The following is a 22,445-nucleotide window of genomic DNA, read 5'->3' as shown; positions in this document are numbered from 1 at the left end:
ATTCAGACTTTTAAAACCTTCCCTTGTACGTAGTACTGTTAACAAACTACCCTTTAATGTACAGAACACTTAATGCATGTACTACAGTACCCTAAACTAAAACAGGCACAAATATTAAAGGCGATTTTATATCATGCGTTTCCTAAACACGCTAAAAAGCATGATAAAAAATGGCAACCAATGTTTTGTTTACGTTTATCTCTGATCATAATGAAGAAACAAACTGGAGGTAGAGCTTTGCTTATTACCCAGACATATTTCTCATACTTTTCCCTTAGAACTACATCACATCTCCCTACTTTAGATATATATATATATATATATATATATATATATATATATATATATATATATATATATATATATATATATATATATGTGTGTGTGTGTGTATATATATATATATATATTTATATGTATACACATATACATACCTACATATATACATACATACATATATACATAAATACATGCATACATATATATATATATATATATATATATATATATTACTGTATATATATGGGTTATGGAAAAAATCCGCGAAGTGGTGAATCCGCGATGGTCGAACCGCGAAGTAGCGAGGGTTCACTGTATATATATATAGATACACATGTTAATCATGTGTAAAAAACATTTATATGTGTCTATGTATGTGTCTGTATATGTATACCAGTATGTGTACACGTATGTATATATCTATGTATATATTATGCACTCTGCAATTAGTGCACGTGGTGCTGTTGACTTCACTCCCTGGCGCACAATCCTGATATGCTAGATTTCGTATCAAGACCATAAGAACAGGAAGACAGTTTGCATCTGATAGTGAAAAGATATGTGTGGGTACCATAGGCTTGACAGCAAAATTTTAATCCACCCCATTCTATGCAGTCATTGACATCCTTACCAACTGCCCAACAGTTACTGCAATATATTTGATGACTATGGGAACCTCCTTTAACTTTAATTTTTGTTGCAATCATTACCGTCTTCTGATGTAACTCTTATCTCTCCCGGTTTTCACTTAAACTTAAGTCTTTTTTTAGGTAAAGATATTTTCAGCTGCTTTCAGTGAAGACCTTATTACCAAATTGGGGGAAGGAGGGGCGGGGGACAGATGAGGCACACACATTCTAACCATCCTTTTCATTAAATACCCTTTGGGACATAAACAGTATGTAACATCAAAATGTTGATCCATTGTACCTGCTAGGATATCTATTTCCAATTTGCCACAGGGATTAAGAGTGATTTACTAAGCTCATTCTTTGCTTTTGGTAAAACAACATCCTACGTCGTTGAGGCTTCAGATATATTTGATGTCTGACACCTGTAACAAAAACAATTTTGTTTTTGGACAATGGTGACACTATCATATGAATGAGAAGAAAAGGAACCAGGTATATCATGTGTCCTGGAAGAGGTACAGTATATATCCTACTATGTCATAACTAACCTAAACATTCCTTAACCCTATATCTATCAAATCATATGAAACACCAGTAGGAAATGAAGTTTTTCCAGCGTTTGGAAGATTCTTTTTGGCAAGTGTCAATAACTTTGGTGTTTTATCATGTATGGATGGATGAATGGATGGAATTCTTTTATTTTTTATGTCAATTTGAAATTTAATGACTATGTACAGTATATTCATATTCTGAGGTAAAAACCTGATCTGAATATTTTCAAATTACTAATAATTGGTACACTAGATTATGTTAGAGAAGCTAAAGTTAGGATTCATTTCCATAGTTAACCTCACAACAGCTTTGTTTTTTATATAGGAATATGGTTTGTGATTGATACTAATTATAGATATGACCCTTGTATTTCTTTAACTACTTGTCTTTTCATGTGTTTTACGGAATCAAACAGATTTGTCCCATTCTAAGGTATCCCAACCTAACCTTACCTACATCGGGATATCATTACCAGGGGGGTTAACACCAACTCTGGAACCTTCAGCTATCTATATTAGGACAAGTTAGTGGATGCGTCCACCATTCTACAATGAATCCATTCTATATGATAGGATTTATTGATAGATTTATGATTTTTAACCATATAGCCAGTGCTGTGGCCAAGGAGGTCAATCAGCAGTATGGTGCCTGCCCCTATGAAAAAAATCCTGCCACAGCGCAACGAGAGGAAAGTTTAGACGTACCGCAAAAAGGAGTAAAGCAGGAATTAATGTATAGTACAGTAGAAAGCTTAAAAGACCATTAAGTACCGTAATATTTATGGTACAGTGCATCCTGTGAGGTGCACTAACAGCCCGAACTCCCGACAGACCCCACATAATTGTTCTATGTAGGAAAAATTAGGACATAAACACCAGCAGTTGCATCAACAATCCATACTATATGCGTCAAGTAGACACAGCCTCCTAAGTAGGGGTGGGTAGGCAAGCCACCCCAATGAGTATGCACATGGTATCCTGGTAGGGGGGTTGGAGTATGACAATCATAAATGCATAAAACATGAGAGGCTTTCAGATAAGTACTGTATATGGTTCATGACTTTGACAAAAAATTAAAGTATCACAGTACTATATACTGAACAGTTAATACAACACAGTAGATGATACTTGTATTCATAGCAAAACTTGAATTCACTATAAGAAATGGACAAGTGCTGGTTATTTTGTCATTTCTCTCTGAATGACTAATATATTGCCAAAATAATGACCCAAATGGTTGTGTGAGCAGCACATCCATGTACAGCTGGCAAAAACAGAGAGGCAAAGAAATAATGTCTATTTGTGAGCAGAGCAAACCACAGAGTAGCACAGATTATTTGATGAACATGATAAAAATCACAGGGAATTATGATACAGTACTGTACTTTAACATCCCAACATTCACATTAACCATTTATTTCCAACTGGTTATCTTGTGCTTTTTATGCATTTCTAACTATTACCATTGATGCTAATCACTCGTTATTGGTGTTTCCCCACCAAAAGGCCCTGTAATTGTTTTTATGTGGGGGGTGGATATGATACTTTAATTTATATCCAAATTAATAAACATATATTTTTCCCACATTTGTGTTTCATCCATTTCTTACCATGAATATCGAGGGAAAACCTGTTCATGAGTTTGCCTACCTTGCTATATACAATAATATCAATTATGGGGATCATAAAGAGAAATCAGGATTTTGGGTGGGGAAATAATAAAAACAAGTGATTGGCAGCAATAGTAATGGTCAGAAATGCATAATAAATACAAGATAGCCAGTTGAAAAAAATACATGGTTCATGTTGGCCACGTGGCATGAAATTAAAGTATCATAATTATCTGTTTCACATCAGGTCCCTCAAATGGTTTTTGCTCTGCCATGGCTGACTTCCCCAGCAAATAAACATTCCAGCACCTCATTCTCCTCTGTTCTGGCTAGAAACATTATCTCATTCTCCCTTGTTCTGGCAAGTGGTACATGGGTGAGCTGTGTACACCAATCATGGGGGTCACTATTTCAGGGTTATTTTTCACTTAAAGATCAACAATAAACAGTCAGTGTTTTAAACATAACCCATTATTGACATAGATGAAATTACACTAAATTTAGAAATAGACTAAATTCTCCTCTGGGTCTTCATGTAACGGTAGTCATGCCGAGACTGAAGCCGAGGAGAAAAATATCTCTTGTAAAACAAAATCTGGGAACTTATGTATAAATATTCAGGAGTTATTAGTTGGTTAAACAAGCCAGCTAAAGATTATGTCATACAAAAAACAGAACAGCCACCAAAACTGAATGCAAATGGCGCATGTTCAGTAACCTATTATCAGCCTCCCTGAAGTAAACAACAGACTTAGACAATAAAATGGTTTTCATATTTCAGTCAACCAATACATAAGTTATGCCCCAGCCCCCATTATTCATGCAGAGAAAAATGCCAAAAAAGCCAGCAGCCGTCCTTTTCTTATAGCAAACTCCTATTTTGCTATAAATTAATGTATCTTATATTAACCCATACATGGTTCATGTATTTGACTAGAAAGTAAAGCATCATATATATCTCACAAAGATTTTGGAATGTATGTAGTTAGTTGGGACAAGCATAAACTTTCTTATTACTTGTCAAATTGGTTTTCTTAAAGGGGTAAATTATTATTTTTGTCTACAAAACAATATCATTAAGACAGTTTTACACTTCACAAAATATCATGATTTAGTGTTACCTTATCAAGAGTGAAGTCTGTTGGGAAGCAAACACAGTTTGAAACTTGGTTTTAGGGTAAGCAAAGGATACAGCAGTCTAAGGGAGGGATTGCACAGGTCATAGTCCTTCCTGCCCCGTAAGCGAGTACTGTATATGACTCCTAGGTTAGGTGAGGTGATGTATTGTGTTTGTTTCCCTTTTAAAATGCAGTTTTTCAGTTATAACTCTGGGAATTTTCAAGTCTAAAATTTGAAAAATAAGGGTTTTCCCCTAATCATTTGCACCAGAACATTTCAAAGTACCTAAAATTACACGAAAAACAATTCTCATTCTCTTCAATACGACTATTGTGCTACACTAACAAGTGTCATTTTCGAAGAGAATGGACATTTTTCTATGGAAAAAAAGTAGTTTTACCCCTAGGTTACATTACCCTGTAATACAGTACAATAACACCCAAATTAGGATAGAAGCTAGAAAAACTGTAATGTAAGCTACGTCATAGCCTAAAGCATTGTTGTTCTTGAGGGGGGAGGGGGCTGCAGTAGCCTACCATACAAGAAAATAACAAGGTAAGCGTTATGTATCGATTGATAAAATTTGTATAAAATTCGGGACAAACTTAATTAACAATTGTCAACCATCAATAATATTCTCTTTGACTACCTAGAAGTATTTCATACGTTACCTTCTTCAGTAAATTATTGTGTTGCATGAAAGGAGCCAGATTACTTACTAACAGATCATGACCCGATCGTCATCAGCTTTGTTTACGTTATGTCATAGAAAACGAATAGGTCAAATGAAAGCAGGTTTGATGGGAAACTATAGAATTCAGTGAAGCCCTGTCTTCTTCAAGTTTTATTACTTACTTACTTTGATGGCTGCTTTTCCGGTCCCATACAGCAGGGGAACCCCATTTTCTACAGGACCTCCACTGTCGTTTTACCTTGTTCGTTCAGAGTATTTAGCGTTTCATGTCGCATATTGTTCATTTACTTTTAAATCGTCACTGTTGTATGACTGTTGAAATAAGAGTCTTTAGTTTCCCCTTGAAAGCCTTAATGTCTTCAATCATTCGAATGTTTTGTGGGAGCTTATTATATAGTCTCGGAGCCGCATATTTAAAGGTTCTGGGACCTAACGTATGATATAATATGCAAGAGGTTGCAGTGATTAAAAGACAGGTCTTGATGGCTTGGGTGCTGGGTAGAGACTGCCCTTTATTCATAGCTACATGGGACTACATGATACCACATCCCCCTTATCACATACAAAGAATTGATTACACATAATAACTAATCTGGCATATAAGTACAAAGAGATAAACGATGAAAGTTCCATATTCAAACGTATTCCATTGTTTTCATCCCTTCACAATAAACATGCATAGTACAATTTGTGATTGTGGATAGTAATATAAACATAATAGCTATTATCTTTGCAGACTTTGGTCCGAATAGTGTTGGTTACAGCAGGGCAGTCATAAATATGAAAATAAATGGCAAATTTTTTTTTTTTTTTTTTTTTTTTTTTTTTTTTTTTGATGCAAAGAACAACAACACCCAAAATATATTGAAACAAAATGGAAACCTGATACACATGTAACGAGTGTTCGAAATGGAGCCTGTTCTCCAGTCCGAGACTCGTAAATTTTCAAATAAAATTCATAATTCTGGATCACTTATCAGTCCTGAGACTGATAACTTTTCTTCAGTTTCAAACTCTGGTAACGACCTCTCAGAATTTTCGGTCATGAAACGAGGGGGGTGGGAGTTGTATATTATTATTTAACTTAACACTTTATGGGAATTTACGGTATGTGACCCATACTTTCAATATATCTGGATGGGGTTTTCACCAGCCGGCCTGACTTGGTATACACCGCTGTCGGGTCTGTAGTGCTATCACTAGTTGCGGGTCTTTGGTGGGTTATTTTGGTCTCACTAGGTGGCGGCAGCGATATATCGGCGGGTCGTGGTGGAGGCTGTGCTGATGATGTTGGAGCCTGCTGCCGGGTGTTGGGCGGTTCTGTGTTTGTCGCGAGCGGTGTCGGACGGATGTGGGACCGGTTCCTCCTGAGGCACGCTCCGTTTTGGGCTTCCACAATGTATGATTGGGGTTCTTCTGACTTACGTACCACTCTGCCTGGCACCCATGTGTGGCAGGCCTTGTCGAATATTCGGACTGGTTGTTCGGGTTGGAGGTCTGTGAAGTGCCGTTGTGTCCGATTTGGTCCTAGGCGGTCCTGGAGGTGGTTGCGGGTCGTGATGTGTGCGAGATGTGGTTCGTATCTGCCTGGTAGGTCAGTGGTCACATTGCGACCAAACATGAGCTCTGCGGGGCTGGTTGGCTTATTGTCGATTGGGGTGGCCCGTAAGTGGAGTAATGCAGTATGCATATCACCACCTGTCTCAAGGCATTTTTTGATAATCACCTTGCATGTTCCAACTGCGCGCTCCACGAGGCCATTGGACTGAGGGTAATGTGGGCTTGATGTGATGTGCTCAATACCCCAGGCTTTTGTAAAGTCCCTCATGGCTGCTCCCGTGTATTGAGGTCCGTTGTCTGAGACCAGGGTTTTGGGGCATCCAAACAGCGAACATAGGAATTTGAGGTGGTTGGCCACACTTTCAGATGACAGGTTTTTTAGTTCGGTGACTATCGGGAATTTTGTGAAATAATCAGTTGTGATCAGATATGTCTTGTGGCCAATTTGGAAGATGTCCGAAGCGACTTTGAACCAGGGCATTGGGGGAATGTCATGAGGCGTGGTTTCACTAGGACTTTGCTGGGGCTGGTACTTCTGGCATATGTCACATGCCCTGACCTTGTCCTCTATATCCTTTGCAATGTTGGGCCAGAATACACACTCCCGTGCCAGGGCTTGTGTTTTTGTGATCCCTTGGTGGGACCGGTGGAGCTGGTCCAGTATCCGGCCTCTGACCTTTTTGGGGATGATAACTTGTCGCCCTTTGAATATGACTCCGTCTTCCACGGCAAGGCATTCTCTGTATGAGAAAAACTGGCGGATATCGGGGTGACAGCCTTTTACTGAGGTAGGCCAACCCTCGATGATAGTATGCTTGAGAGTGCGCAGCACTGGGTCGGTGTCAGACCTATGGCGGACCTCTTCCAAAATCTGGGGACCAAATTTTATGAGTGCAACTGATATCACGTCGATGTCATCTAGTTCCAGTCCGTCCACTCGTGTATCCAAAGGGATTTCCTTGTCATTTTGTGGGTTAGGAAGGCGTGATAGGGCGTCGGAGAGTACAAGGGTTCGTCCTTCCTTGTACTTGACCTTCATGTCATACCCCTGCAGTTTCAAGAAGAGACGTTGTAGTCTAGGTGGGGCACTGATCAGTGGCTTCTCCCAGATATTAACGAGGGGTTTGTGGTCAGTGACAGCTTCAAAGTCTCTTCCGTATAGGTAGGTATGAAATCGTTGCACGCCGTGTACTAGTCCAAGGGCCTCTCGCTCGATATTGCTGTAATTTGCCTGCGTTGGTGTCAGGGCTTTGCTGGCGAAGGCTATTACCTTCCCGTCTTGGATGATGGCCGCCCCGAGGCGTTTTTGCGATGCATCGACTTCAAGAGTCACGGGTCGAGTTGGGTCATAGTAAGACAGCGTGCTTGATGGTGCTATTTGGCGTTTCAGGTGTTGATAGGTGGATTCATGATCTTCTTCCCATTGGAAGGGCACATCTTCCTTGACCAGATCTCGAAGTCTTTGTGACTGAGCTGAGTAATGTGGTACATAGGGGCTGAGGTAAGTCATTACTCCCAGGAATCTCTGTAGGTCCTCTTTATTGGAGGGTGACGGCATGCTATGCAGGTCGTGTACCTTTGACGGGTCTGGCATCATGCCATTGCTGGTATAGCGTGTTCCGAAAAACTCAATTTCTGGTTTTGAAATGGAGCATTTCTTCGAGTTTAGGCTGAGTCTGTGTTGGGCTGCACGCTGCATGAACCCCATCAGGTTTTTGTCGTGTTCCGACTGGTCTTTCCCACATATTGCCACGTCATCAGCGATGCCAACAACACCTGGGAGATTCTCGATGATGGAGTCCATCCTGGCTTGAAATATGTCCTGGCTTACATTCAGCCCGAATGGTAGCCTTGGTGTTCGGAACGTTGTCAGTAGTTGTGAGTCCTCGTGTAGCGGTATACTCCAGTAGCCTGCTTTGGCGTCTGTGTGTGCCGTTACGCGTCTGATAACCCCCTCTTTCTCCATAGTGTCAAGCTCGGACTTGATGCGGGGCTTCAGGTGGATACTCACCTTACGGGGCGGATCACAGAAAGGTATCGCGTCATCCTTCAGGTGGAGCATCGCGGGCTCTTTTAGTTTGCCGATACAGTCAAACTGTGCTGGGAATTGCGCTTTTAGTTGTTCGACTGACCTAATAGGGCCTTGTTGGCTTGGTTGCTCAGGTATTCCAGTAACGTCGTTGACATTGATATCCACAATACCGATTTTTGGCATGAGGGAAGGCCAAGTATGGCTGGACCAGACACATCAACCACGAAGAACTTTTCTTGCGAGAATGCTGGGTTGCTGAGTTTGCGGACGCTGAGCATTAGTGACCCTAGGCAGGGAATATTGTCGCCACTGTATGATGTTAGTCTTACTGACGGTTCTGGGGATAGTACGAGGCTGGTGGGTGCATCACCAAACATTTGCTTGTATGTCCGCAAGGGCAGCGTATTGCCACCGGAACCTGTGTCGATTTTGAGTTTCAGAGGCCCATAGACTAGGAGGTTTTCATGCTTGACCATGAGCTTTGAGAATGCTTCTCGTTTCGGTGCCACTCCTATGTCGGTCGTTATCATGTCGAAGTTTGGCATATAATCTGTTTCTTCATCAAGATTAGGGTTTTCATTAACCATGACTTCGTGTTGCCTGTGGTTAGGAGCCCGATTCGGCCGTCGGTAGGAGCGCCCTCTTGTCTTGCTCTGACGTTGTGTCTGCTGCATGTTGTCTCCTGGCATTGTTCTGCCTCCATCAGTTTTGCGGCACATCTTTTTCCAGTGCTCCTTGATGCCACAACCACTGCATCTGTCATTGTAAGCGGGGCATGACCTTATGGGATGGCTAAGCCCACAGTTCCAGCAGGGGTTGTCCGTGGTTTGTAGTTTGTTCCGTGGCTCGTTGCTTTCCCTTCGAATTGCACCCACGTTGGTATGGCTTGTATTTGTGTTCTCAGAGCTCATCTGTATGGAGCGTAATGATGCCGTGGAGGCCGCAATGGCCTCGTATTCCCGACCTGTCTCTAGAACGTTGCTTACAGCATAGCCCTTCGGTTTAGTTAGGAGTTCTTTCCGAAATTCTTCGAATTGTGTTCGTAGTATGGTCATTTCGATAAGTCGTTCGTTGAGTTCTCTGTCTTCAAACTCGCACTTTGTCGCTTTTTCACAGAGTCTGGCCAGGAATTGACTGATTGTTTCAGCAGGTTTCTGTTTGGTATTTGCAAATTCGAGGCGGTGAACTCGGAAATTTATTTTGACCGTTGCATCAACCTCACTTTCAATAAGCCTCCATATGTTATGCGGCACACGTTGCTCCTGTTCAGTGAGGCCGCTCGCCAAGATACGCCTCATGCCTTCATCGCCGAGGGCAATTTTAATTTTAGTTGCTTGCTTGCCCGGGTCTGTGACTTCCTGGTCTTCGAGGTATAAGTTCATGCGCGCCTTGAATGCACGAAACGACTCGGCCAGGGGCTGGTGAGCCCAGTCCATACTTGGGCATTTAGGCTGGGCCATGATTGGATTTGGTTTCGAGTGTTACACAATAGATAGATAGTGATTGGATTAATAACACAGTTTACAGTTCACAAAGAGAGACATATAATAAGAGTATGGAAATCAATACAAAAATTTGTCACTGGTAGTCGGCACGGTTTTCAGTTTTGTTTACACTGCTGAATGTACTTCGTTGTTTGGCTCATTTTGTGAAGTAGTGCGTGGATAAGAATGACCAAAATACTTGTAAGTAATCTATTCACAACTTTCTTCACTATTCTCACTGTAATCACGGTGCACTAATGTCCATTCTATGCCATATCCTGACGATGTAAGTTATGTACGGTTGTTATCTGGGCCGGTATGAGTCTTTGTCCAGTTGTCGTTGGGTGAAAATGGCGTCATCTGCGGCCGCTGGTAATAAACTTGGGCTGATTATGAGTCCTCTTCTCAGTTATTACGGACAGGAGAGGTATGTAAAGTGTCTCTATGGTCCGGGTTTGTTGATGGAATGGCGTGGGTTGCGTTACCACGCTGCCACCATGATATAATATGCAAGAGGTTGCAGTGATTAAAAGACAGGTCTTGATGGCTTGGGTGCTGGGAGGAGACTGCCCTTTATTCATAGCTACATGGGACTACATGATACCACAAAGTAGACATAAATCTAGGTTTCAACAGTTTGCGTTGACACGATTTGTTGGCTGCGCAATATGTAGCAATTCTCTTAAGCATTTTGGACAACCGGTTCTGATAACTTGGTGGGTTATTGTACATATTTTAAATTCAATTCTCGCTTTAATTGGCAGCCAGTGTAAATCGATTAGTATAGGGGTGATCCTTTCTCTAGGTGGGACACCTTTTATCAGTCTTGCTCCTCTGTTTATTATGTTTTGTCATTTCTTAAGTTGCACTTGCATCGCTATAAGATAGATTAAATCAGTATACTATTAAGAATAGAATATTAGCTGTTTCTTCTTCAATTGCAATAGAAATTGGCTTATAAAAAAGTCCTTTAAGCTTTTCGGTAATCAATCTATTTTGAAGAAGTGTTTAATTCTCCTATTCTGTCTTGTTTCGAGTATTGTTCTCCTGCCTGGTCTTTATCTGGCGAACCTCTTCTAAATTTGTTTTTAACAAAAAAAATTTTGGGGGATTAAATTTCTTATTCCTGATACAGATATTAATCTCCGGAACTGTCGTTCACTTTGTTCTTTATGCATGTTGCATAAGATTTTTCATAACAATGTCCATCATTTGCAATCAGATTTCCCCAGATTGCACTACCCCGTGCGTTGTACGAGGTATGCATTTCATTCTAACAGTCATGCCTTCTCCACCAAAAAGCTCATTAATACACAGTATTCTCAATGCTGTATTCCAGCTGTGACCAGATAGTGGAATGATCCTTATGACCTTCCTAATCAGGAAGTTGAATCTGTGGAACTGCAGAAATTAAACTTGACGGGGAATGTTATTAACTTGAACAGGCTGACATAAGTCTCTTTTCACAGTTTTAACGTTGTTATTGACCTTATATCAATTATTCATTACTTTAATTTTTTTTTTATTTCCTTATTTCGATTCCTCTTTGGGTAATTTTTTCCTGTTGGAGCCCATGGGCTCATAGAATCGATTTTTCAACAAAGGTTATAGCTTATCTAGTAGAAGCCTAATAATAATAATAATAATAATAATAATAATAGTAGTAGTAGTAGTAGGAGTCACGTACGTATAACTCCTTTCATTTCTCTCCCCTTTTTGAATGAGCAGAGAGCGTTATCCCATATTGGGAAGAAACATCAATACACACAACACTCGGGGATGTCTGCATACTCGGTATGGGTGCTTTACATATGGGATTAGTCTAGTTGTCTCCGAGTGTACCTCTTAAGGTACCTCCTCTCCCCAGGATATGACTACACTGTTTACCCCCTACCCGAGGAACGGGGAGAGACCGATTAGCCATACAATTGGCAATGTCGCTGAGTGTGATAGGATATATATATATATATATATATATATATATATATATATATATATATATATATATATATATATATATATATATGTGTGTGTGTGTGTGTGTGTGTGCGTGAGTAATGCACAAAACAGTTGTGGATAGTGGAGAAGGATTGGGCTGGACTGGTAACAGGAAGTTAGCGGACCTGGAGTATGCTGATGAGTGATGCTGTCCTTATTAGCATAACACCACGGGACTTGCAAAGCTTGCTTACCAGAATACATGAAATATCACACGAGGTTGGGCTCACGGTAAATAGAAGAAAGACAGAGAGGATGAGAACGGAATATGCAATGGAAGATGAAATATAATTTGAAGGAGGAAGGATTAATGAGGTGGTATCATTTGAATATTTACGAACTGTGATATCTAATACAGGTTCTTTAGAATTTGAGTTTAATGGAGGTTTGAAAAAAAAAATCAGACAATGGCTAGGTTAAGTAAAATTTGGAAATCAAATTGCCTGATATTACACATAAAAATCAGGCTATATATCAGTTTAGTGAGAACGGTGTTACTGTATGGACATGAGTCGTGGTATGACAATGAAATAATATCCAACAGATTTTGTAGACTTGAGAACAAAGCCGTCAGATGAATATTTGGAATTAAAGAGCGGGAAAAGATTAGGCATGAAACTATAAGAGAGATTACTCGAGTGCCATATGTGGATGAGATCATGGAGATGGTTTGGGCATACTCTTAGCGCTGCCCAAGAGAAATCAGTTCATCAAACTTTCAACTGGGCTCCACATGTCGCTAGAAGAGTTAAAAGAGCCAGGTCTACATGACTGAGTACTATGAAGCATGAAGTAGATGATGAATGGAGAAGTATTGATTTAAAAACTCAAGATAGAGACGACTGGTGAAATCTATCCGAGGCCTTTGGCTTCAATAGTAGGAGATAATGATGATTTGTGTATCTATCTATCTATCTATCTATCTATCTATATATATATATATATATATATATATATATATATATATATATATATATATATATATATATATATATGTGTGTGTGTGTGTGTGTGTGTGTGTACATATTGAGAGAGAGAGAGAGAGAGAGAGAGAGAGAGAGAGAGAGAGAGAGAGAGAGAGAGAGAGAGAGAGAGAGAGAGAGAGAGTCTATACACAGTATATACTTGATTTCAACTTTTTCTCGTAGGCAGTTACGTATCTCGGAGTGATTGAATGCTGCGGTAAATATATATATATATATATATATATATATATATATATATATATATATATATATATATATATATATATATATATTTATATTTATATATATATATATATATATATATACATATATATATATATATAATATATAATATATATATATATACACACACACACACACACACATATATATATATATATATATATATATATATATATATATATATATATATATAAAACTTCAAGAACTGATAACAGATAGGGCCTCCCAATGAGAATCCGAGAATTCAAGGCCCATCGTTGTTTAAAAGACTGAAATTTTATAAGAGGCAGGCAAGCCTCTTCGTTTAGGCTGTTGTAGACTTAGGCCGGCCACGCACATGCAGTTAAAACTGTCAGTTTGGACTGTTCAGTTATAACTGACAGTTGTAACTGACGTTTGTGGGACCATCAGTCTCAGTTCAACAGAACTGCACAGTTCGACTGAAGGAATTGGAAAAGTTAAAAGTTTTAACTGTCAACTGTGGCTGTTTGACTGAGAACTGAGCGTGTGTGGGGTTTAACTGCACAGTCCTGAGTTGACCTTCAGATCTAATAGATTATGTTTCTTTTCTTTCAGTGATCACCAGAAAAGATCAAAACAGTAATTATGTCTAGGAAGGAAAATCAAACTATTGCAGACTTCATAGAAATTTATAAAGATGAACCTTGTCTGTGGAAGGTTAAATGTGCAGACTATCACGACCGAACTAAGAAAGATTATGCCAAATTATGTGTTAAATTACAAGAAATTGAGCCTGGCGCTACAGAGAAATCAGTGGTTGCAAAAAACAATAGTCTCAGATCCGCTTTCAGAAAAGGGAGAAAAAAAGTATAAGATTCAAAGAAGTCAGGATCATCTTTGGTACACATTTTCCCTCATTCGTAGGTCATTTTGAAAATCTTTTGCTTCATCACTTATTTCTTTCAGTAATTGAACATCAGAAGATTTATTTCGCCTCAGCAACTACTTCTTGCACCACTGTTTGCGCTTCTTAGTGCTTTTTTTTTCCTATTTCATTGTACCATTACAAATAATACCCCGTGCGCTCCTAGATCGTGCTCCTCGGAATCCATGGTTAAACTGAATGATTCAACTGTACGTCAGTTATAACTGAACAGTCCAAACTGGCAGTTTTAACTGCACGTGTGTGGCCGGCCTTAGGTTATTTTTACAACCATGAAGAAAGAGCACTCTTTCATACTAATTGGAGTGGCGAGACCCTGCACTTCATGAGAGGAGGGATCCAATGTAGTACTGTCTGGCCAGTGCCAGTCAAAGGATCCAATAACTCTCTAGTGATAGCATTTCAACGGATGGCCTGTGCCCTCGCTAACCTATTATTCACTATTATAGAGATGTGTTATCTTGGAATGATAGATCATAGAGTACCTATATAAAACAGGTACTCTAGTAGACGCCAGTCCCATGCATATCCGTATATAATGGCAGTAGCATACTGTTATTACTACTACTGTATATTACCAATGTTTGTAAGCTCTCTAATATAATAAAGAACAAGTGTCTATCTATCTATCTATCTATCTATCTATATATCTATCTATCTATCTATTTGTTATTTTGCTCAAGTTAGCACGAAGAGGAGCTTTTAGCGCTTGTTGGAGAATTGGGAATGTTACTCCATTATGTAAATGTGTTTGTGGTAGCTCAAATCCAACTGAATACCACCCAATTAATATAACTCCCATACTATCTAAAGTTTTTGAACGTCTTTTGGCCAAGCATCTAAATAGGTTTACTGAAGGTAACCATCTGTTCCCTAGTTTGCCGATATCAGGATGCCAGAGAACTTCAAATCATTCATTCATTCTCTAGTTTGCAATTTGGCTTTCGTAAAAGCCTTGGAGCATATGATGCTCTTACAATCCCCAATGCAGTACAAAAATCCCTTGATTGTGGTCAGGAATTTCGTATGATAGGCCTTCATTTTAGTGTTGTCTTTGACTGTGTTAATAATGAGTCCCTTGTTTTCAAACTCAAACAGTTGGGAGTTAGTGGGTTGTTTCTTGTCATTATTATTGAATTTTGAAGCACTAGATCACAAAGAGTTGTTGTTGATGGGCACCAGTGAATATAGGAATGCGATATCTGGTGTTCCCCAGGGCAGTGTTCTTGGCCCATTACTTATTATACTATATACACATGGCATGTGGTTTTGCCTATAAAACAAACTTGTTGCATATGCAGATGATGGAACACTATTTGCATCAATTCCATCTCCTGAATGTAGATCTTGGGCTGCTGAATCCCTTAATAAAGATCTAGCTAAAATTGGTGCATGGTGCAAATTATGGGGCATGATGTTGAATTCTAACAAAACTTAGAGGATGATTGCAAGTAGGCCGAGGAGAGTTGCTCTTCAACATCCGGATCTGAGCATTGATAATGTTTCTTTAACTCAGCATGAATCTTTCAAAATTTTGGGTGTGATTCTTGACAGCAAATTTACTTTTGAGAAACACATTAGGTTGGTGTCTTCTTCAATTGCACAAAAAAACGGATTTTGAGCGAAGCGAAAAATCTATTTTTGGGTGAGATCGCCATGTCGTCCTGATGGAAGTTCCTAAGGTAGCTTCCAAAGGGATATATTATACTACAGTGATATTCCCAGAGAATTAACCTTCAGGTTCCAGAATTCTAACTCCTGGAGTGAATATCCTTAAAATTTTCTCAAGGATATCGCATAATATCAGAGAATGCATTCTTGACACGCCACATAGCAATCTGCACACCTAATAGCGTTTATGCTTCGAGGGGGACGTGGCAAAAGAATAGAAGGGGGCCGTAACAAGGTTACCCCCGTTCCCGTACTACTATTGACCACCACCCCAGCGCCATTCCCAAGATGGCGGACATTCCTAGTAGCATTGAGCATGGTGCTACAGATACAGTACGTCATGGAGGGAACTGTGAAGATCTTTTCTTTTAAGAAAGAAGGGTGGGTCCATCAGGACGACATGGCGATCTCACCCAAAAATAGATTTTTCGCGCCGTTTTTTGGGCTCAAGCCATGTCGTCCTGATGAAAGTATACCAAAGCATTAATGTATCTGTGGATTTTCATCAGTGCCTTAACCTTGGGACAACCTTCCTATGATCATTTGGATCAATCGAGACAAATGACGTTACCGTTATCCATCATTATCATTAATCATCTCCGATGTTAGTGCTTCCTGCCCCCTACAGGGAAGAGTCATTCTAGACAGTAGAAAAAGGGGGTCTCAAGGTAAGCATATATTGTATGGACAAACATAAGAATACACCAGAAGAACAAACCGTCTCGTAGTTTGTGAAAATTACCAAATACTTAACAGTGTTTCTTAAATCCATTGTTTGTGAGCATACAAATATATAAAAGTACATACTCTGGACTTTTAATCATGCAATTGTCGGGCGAGTTAGGAAGCAATTACATTCTAATAGACGTTTATTAGTAAGTAAAACGAATGTAGCATGATAACGGAACTATACATGTAACCTGTACAGAGATTATCTTTCTTTCTTGGAAAGCAAGAAATGATAAGTGCCACTCTCAGATTGAAGAAAATTTATAAAACAAATTCTCTTCATAATTCCTGTACTGGTTACTTTTATCGGCACTGTGTACTACGTACACTGGCACTAGTGCTATCTGTATAATTCCTCACCTGGGATTTTTAACAGAGCTAGTGTCACCATGGTAACACTTAATCAAAGGAGGTCATACCCTAAGAGGGATGACTCCTTCTCCCTTTAATTGACAGTCCCAGTCAATTAGCTGTTCATCGTAGAATTAGACGGCGGGTTAAGTACTCTACCCGACGTCACCACATACTGCTTCAGATCATGGACTTGCTTAGCATAGTGTTTGTAGAACACTCTGGATGATTCTCACCCAGTATATGTGTGAGGACATTTGAAGTCCCAAACCATTGACTGTTTATAACAGTAATTAGGGGGCAGGTTTTAATACACTACCTGCCGCCACTACATAGTGTTTCAGTTCATGTACCTGTTTTGCATAGTGTTTGTAAAACACTCTAGATGATTTCCATCCAGTGTATGAACGAAGACGCTCAGAGTCCATATACTGAAAGAAGTTCAGTGATGAAGCAATCTTTCTTGGATCATGATCTGCGGGAGTACTGTCAGGATCCGCTCTACTAATAAAGTAGGTGAGCTTCGCCCTCAGTTGTTTTAGGGATAAGTTTGATCCAGAGGTTTCTCCTTTAAAGAGCTGTCCTCCCCTGAAATCTGAAGTTCTACGAAGATAGACCTTTAGACACTCTACCGGACATAGAGGGACGTCTTCCTTCAGAGGGTAGATTTTTAGTGGGTAGCTCATTCTTAGCGAGAAAGGATGGATCAGGGAAGAGATTTCTGAGAACTGAATGGGGCCCTCATCCCTAGAAAGGGCCACTATTTCACTAACTCTAGCCCATGAGGCTATAGCGAACAGAAAAATAACCTTTTGGGTTAGATCCTTAAGCTAACAATCTTCATTGTTCAAGGATGAGGCTAATGTAGGACCTTGTCCAAAGACCAAGAGATGGACTTTGGTGGTGCAGCAGGCCTAAGCCTCGCACATGCCTTCGGGATCTTATTAAAGATCTCATTCGCCAATTCTACTTGAAAGGCATATAGAAGAGGTCTAGTCAAGGCTGACTTGCACGTAGTTATCGTGTTGGCCGCCAAACCCTGGTTATGAAGATGGATAAAGAAGGACATGCAGAAGTTCGTTGAAATCTCTCTCGGTCCTTTTGCTTTTACGAAAGCAACCCACTTTTTCCATGATGACTCATATTGTCTTCTAGTTGACTTAGACTTTTATTCTTCTAAGAATTCTATATTGCCTTTTGAGATCCCAAATCTTTTCTTAACTGTTAGGGCAAGAAAATCATGCAATGAAGAGTTTGGGTTCTCGGTAATAAATCGAAGGTAATTAATCTCTGAACCTTACGGAGTTGTCCCGGGTTCAGAATTAAGGACAGCCTCAGCCTCTGTTCCTTCCTCAAGGAGGATAGATTGCTCTTGGGCTACCTGGGAGCCAACAGAGCTACTCCCACCTGGAAGGATCTCAGCATGTTGAGGACTCTCAGCAGGTGATTGGACGGGATGAACTGGAAATCCTAAGTCTATCCCTTCCATTTAAGAGACATAATGTCTATCATTTAAATTAGAGGATCCTCGTATGGAGCTACATATCAAGCTAGTTCCTTGACGGCGCTCGTAATGAAGAGGTCGGATTGCAGTTCGGGGACTTGTTCCCATTTGGGAGAGAATAGGTCTGCGTCCGTGGACCATTCTAACTCTATCGGCCTGAGCCTGAGTAGAGCATCCACTGTCACATTGCGGATCGGTTGTATGTGAACTGCTGACAGGTGCCATCCCCTTAGGTAAGGGATGGCTAACTACACCTAGACTGTATGAGACGTTCCTTAGCATCGTCGATTGCAGCGTCTCGTTATCGCTTCGGAGTCCCAGATCAGCCGTAGACAGTCTGATCTGCTTGGAGAGAGTTTCCCTACTCATGGCTGGACCAGCATGGTCTTGGGATTTTCATGCTTTGAACTTTGTTAGGGAAGTGATTAGGGAAGGACCGCTATCGGTCTTTTTAGGCCTCTTGGAGCGTTTGATGCTTATTTTCTCCAGGCTTCCAGCGCATCTTGCAGCAGTGTTCTTAGCACAGGGCCTGCCTCTATTGCGAACTGGAGAGAGATCAGGGTTCCTCCCTGTTCTCGTTTTGGGAATCTGACTGATTACCGGAATCTCTTGACAGACCTTGCCATCTCCTTTTACCTTCCCAAAGGAAAGGAGAGTTGGAGTGACAACAGGCTTCAATAGCTTTTCAGTCATTGAAGCCTTTGAGCCGGAAAGAATCGAGACTTCTTGAAGTTTATCTTTCATCCACGATGTTCCGGGGACGGATCATTTCTTCGGATGTTCATAGACCAGCCACCTTGGGTGCTGCCCACCCCAGTCTCTTGTTCAGGAGCATTGTTGCCTGAACATTTCTTAGGCTTAAATATTGCATGACTGTCTGCCAATTTTATGAAGACAGCTAGGACTCTGTCTAGTCTGACGAGTATCTTTCCTAGGAAGTGCGTTACTTTGTGTAACTTGAATCCTAGATAGGAGGGGAAAGGGTGATTGACTGGAAGTTGCCGATAGACGACTTTCAGGTCTGGTAAGACTACAGGCACCCTTTTTTGCAGCGGGGTCCTTATGTTCAGGAGGATAAACATCCTGAACTTGTTTTATTTGGACTTGTTGAGTGGCGATAAGTCATGAATAACTCTGAATTTTCTTGAGTCCTTCTCGTAAACACACAACGGCCTTCACTGGAATTCGGTGGACTAAAGTTTCCTTACCACCTGTATGCTCTAGAGCTCTCAGGTAAACTCCTCCAGGAGGGTTTTGGATTATCGGAGGAGTTGAGGAAATGGTGGTAGAGATATCTCCGTCTCTCATCTTAGTCCCATCTTGATTAGGCCATGGACCCAAGGATCGAAGGTCCAGCGATCTTAAAGGAATCTCCCTCCTACTAGAAGCATTTCTATGCTTCGACTGATCAGTAGGAATATCTTTTCAACCATCTGTCTGTGACATCTCGGTCACTACAACTGTGGATTGTTGTTGAAGTGCTCGAAATGGATTTTCAGACCTCTCCATCTTCCTTTTAGGTTGGGGACCCACAACCTTAGAAGATTCTCTTTTTGAAAGGATGCCCCGCTTTTGGAGAAGTCCTACTTTCTCCGTGGAGGCGTTCTTAATCACTTTCTTGAATACCTCGTCTGGAAAGAGGTCTTTACCCCAGATGTTGGAAGATATTAGCTTTTTTGTATCGTGTTTCGCTGTTGTGTTAGCTAACACAAACTCTCTACATGTTCTTCTAGCCTTTATAAAGGCATAAAGGTCTTTTACCAAAGTAGCCATATGTATTTTGGCTAAGAACTTGAGCATGTCTGGGGTATCTTGATGAACCGAATAGAACTCTATGTAGTTCTGTAGAGATAAGGAGGCTGCATTCTCCGTAAAGGGGAATGAAATTGAAGCAGGAGCAAGAAAAGAAGTGTGCTTGTTACCTGGTGTGGATACCTTCGACACCGAGTAACCTGCCTTTTCTATGCTGCTTGATAGGATAGCCTGTGCTTTATCATTGTCGAGAATCATAACCTCCTTTGATTCCGTTCCTTTTCCTGATGTTGGTTCATCCTTCAGTCTAATGAAACAGTTCAGGAAAGCGTCAAAGCTTGGCCAGAACTGGATTTTGTCCAAAGGAACAGCACCCATCTTCTCCGAGATGTAGAGTTTGCCGTTTAAAATCGGCATTAGCTCCGCAAACCTCCAGGGATTGGTTGTGGAGCATGTCATACGAGTTGTTTGTACGACCCTTTAGGAGCGACAAGTGGAGTTTTACCAAGCTCTACCTTGCATTTCACTTCCTGCTTTGTGCTCTGTTTGCACAAATTTTCTACTAGATTCTTGACTTGGGCCCAAAACTGGTTCATTCCATCTAAAAGAGGGATAGAAGGCGGAGATATCGATGTCATTGGCTCATGAGCCTGTTGGGACGGAGACAATTCCAACCTGACATTCTCCCCTTCTTCGCAAGGGCGCTTTTTGCCCTCCTTCCCGAAGGTTATCTGGCCATCGGGAAATGTACCTCGTGTCTGGGGTACCACTATTTCCTTACTCGCTATTGGAAATAGTAACCTACGCATCTTGTCATTAGGCAGGTAAGGTCCCGGAGAGATTTTCTGAAAGCCTCTCACCCAGTTGCGTAGTTTGAAACGAGCTGCATCCCTAGTCTCTACCAACTTGGGATTCTTGAAACCTTCGGACAATAGGGCCCGACATACTTTGCAGGCCTGCGGGTTCCAATACTGCAGGTGTTCGGAAATAATATTGCAGGGGGCATGAAATCTGCATGCATTATGTCCGTAAAAACACTTACTCTTAGTTTTGCAGAAGACTGCAACACATGACATTTGGCGTTCCTCCTGTAAAGAAAGGAAAACAAAATGAGTATACGATTGATTATCTCACTGATAACCAATATAACAAAGGTCATATCTTAACAGAATAGCTTAGGATTGAAAGCTATAAAGGGATAGTAAGAGACACATACTTGTGTATCCCTTGCAAGCAAATGCTGGTACCTCCCCTCAGTATTAAATGATAGGGATTTCCTTTTCGAAGGAATTCCAACTGAAAAAGGGGGTTTTCTAACCCCTATGGATAGGGAAGTGTATACTTCACTGTCCCTGTCATACTAAATACTGTGGGGTATGGAAGACTGATTTCTCAATCAGCTTAACGAAGAAACACTATTCCTTCAATGTAAGAGCGGCTGCAGCATAAGCTCGCATGAGGATACCCAAGATATGCTAGAAATAATTACTGTATAATCATACTGTAGTTTTCTATTTGCAGTATGCACTATATTGTAATATACTGGCTACTGTATCATTATATATAGTATGATCCAGCCAATGTGTTGCCTTTCTGGTAAGCAACTGACCGTACGGTCCAGCTGGCATGATGTCAACTGGACTGGGGAAGGGAAAGACATATATTTGTATATATCCCACCCAACTTATTTGCTGTGACCCCCCTTTCAAAATTAAAACATAGAGTTTCCTAATCATGGAGACTCGAGGATAAGGGCTCTGCCTTTTAAGGGTTAGGAGTGTAACCTCCAGTCCTTAAAATTTTAATATTGCAGGGTAATCTGAAGACTGATTTCTAATCAGAATATTGAAGAATTAAATTCTTTCAATATGAGATTGGGTTCCACAAATATTTGGGTAGTATTTTCAAATATATTGGAAAACACTACTAGTATAAAATATACAGAAGCTTTCTATTTGCAGTATATCCTATACTGCAAAAATACTAACTACCTGTATAAACATATACTGTAGTTCAGCCGGCATGTCGTCGGCATAGCTAGCTAATGCTAGCACATCTAGCCTGCTAGCTAAAAGAAAGAGAGATAGCATGGAGAACAGGCTACCTAATACTGTATATATATACAGTAAAAGAGATGTAAAAGTCTACTGTTACTACCTTCTCCAGAAAGAAGGTTCAAATGGAAGGGGAGAATATAAAATTCAAGCTTCCATCCAGCTACAGTACTGTCGCCAGCAAGGATCTGTCTAAACCTTGCCAGCCGGCACCGCTGGCCAGTACTGCCGGCCGGCAGCAGTACAGTCGGCGTGCTGCCGGTTGAGTAGGCACCATTATGTGCCGGCCTGGTAGGCAGCACCCGGCAGTAGC

General features: G+C 40.6%; 1 protein-coding gene across 1 annotated transcript in view; it reads right to left on the bottom strand.

The window, feature by feature from the left end:
• LOC137651776 (uncharacterized) overlaps positions 1-4,949 on the bottom strand; it is a 167,526-nt gene extending 162,577 nt beyond the window's left edge. The window contains exon 1 of the mRNA XM_068385030.1: positions 4,863-4,949. Within this exon, the coding sequence (XP_068241131.1) occupies positions 4,863-4,889 (27 nt within the window). The 5' untranslated portion in view covers positions 4,890-4,949. The remainder of the gene's footprint in view (positions 1-4,862) is intronic.
• Between the last annotated feature and the right edge of the window lie 17,496 nt (positions 4,950-22,445).

The sequence above is a fragment of the Palaemon carinicauda genome, chromosome 1 (assembly GCF_036898095.1).
Source record: "Palaemon carinicauda isolate YSFRI2023 chromosome 1, ASM3689809v2, whole genome shotgun sequence".
NCBI classification, from domain to species: Eukaryota; Metazoa; Arthropoda; class Malacostraca; order Decapoda; family Palaemonidae; genus Palaemon; species Palaemon carinicauda.
Note: the sequence above shows the minus strand (reverse complement) of the source record. Positions and strands in the feature narration are given on the sequence as shown.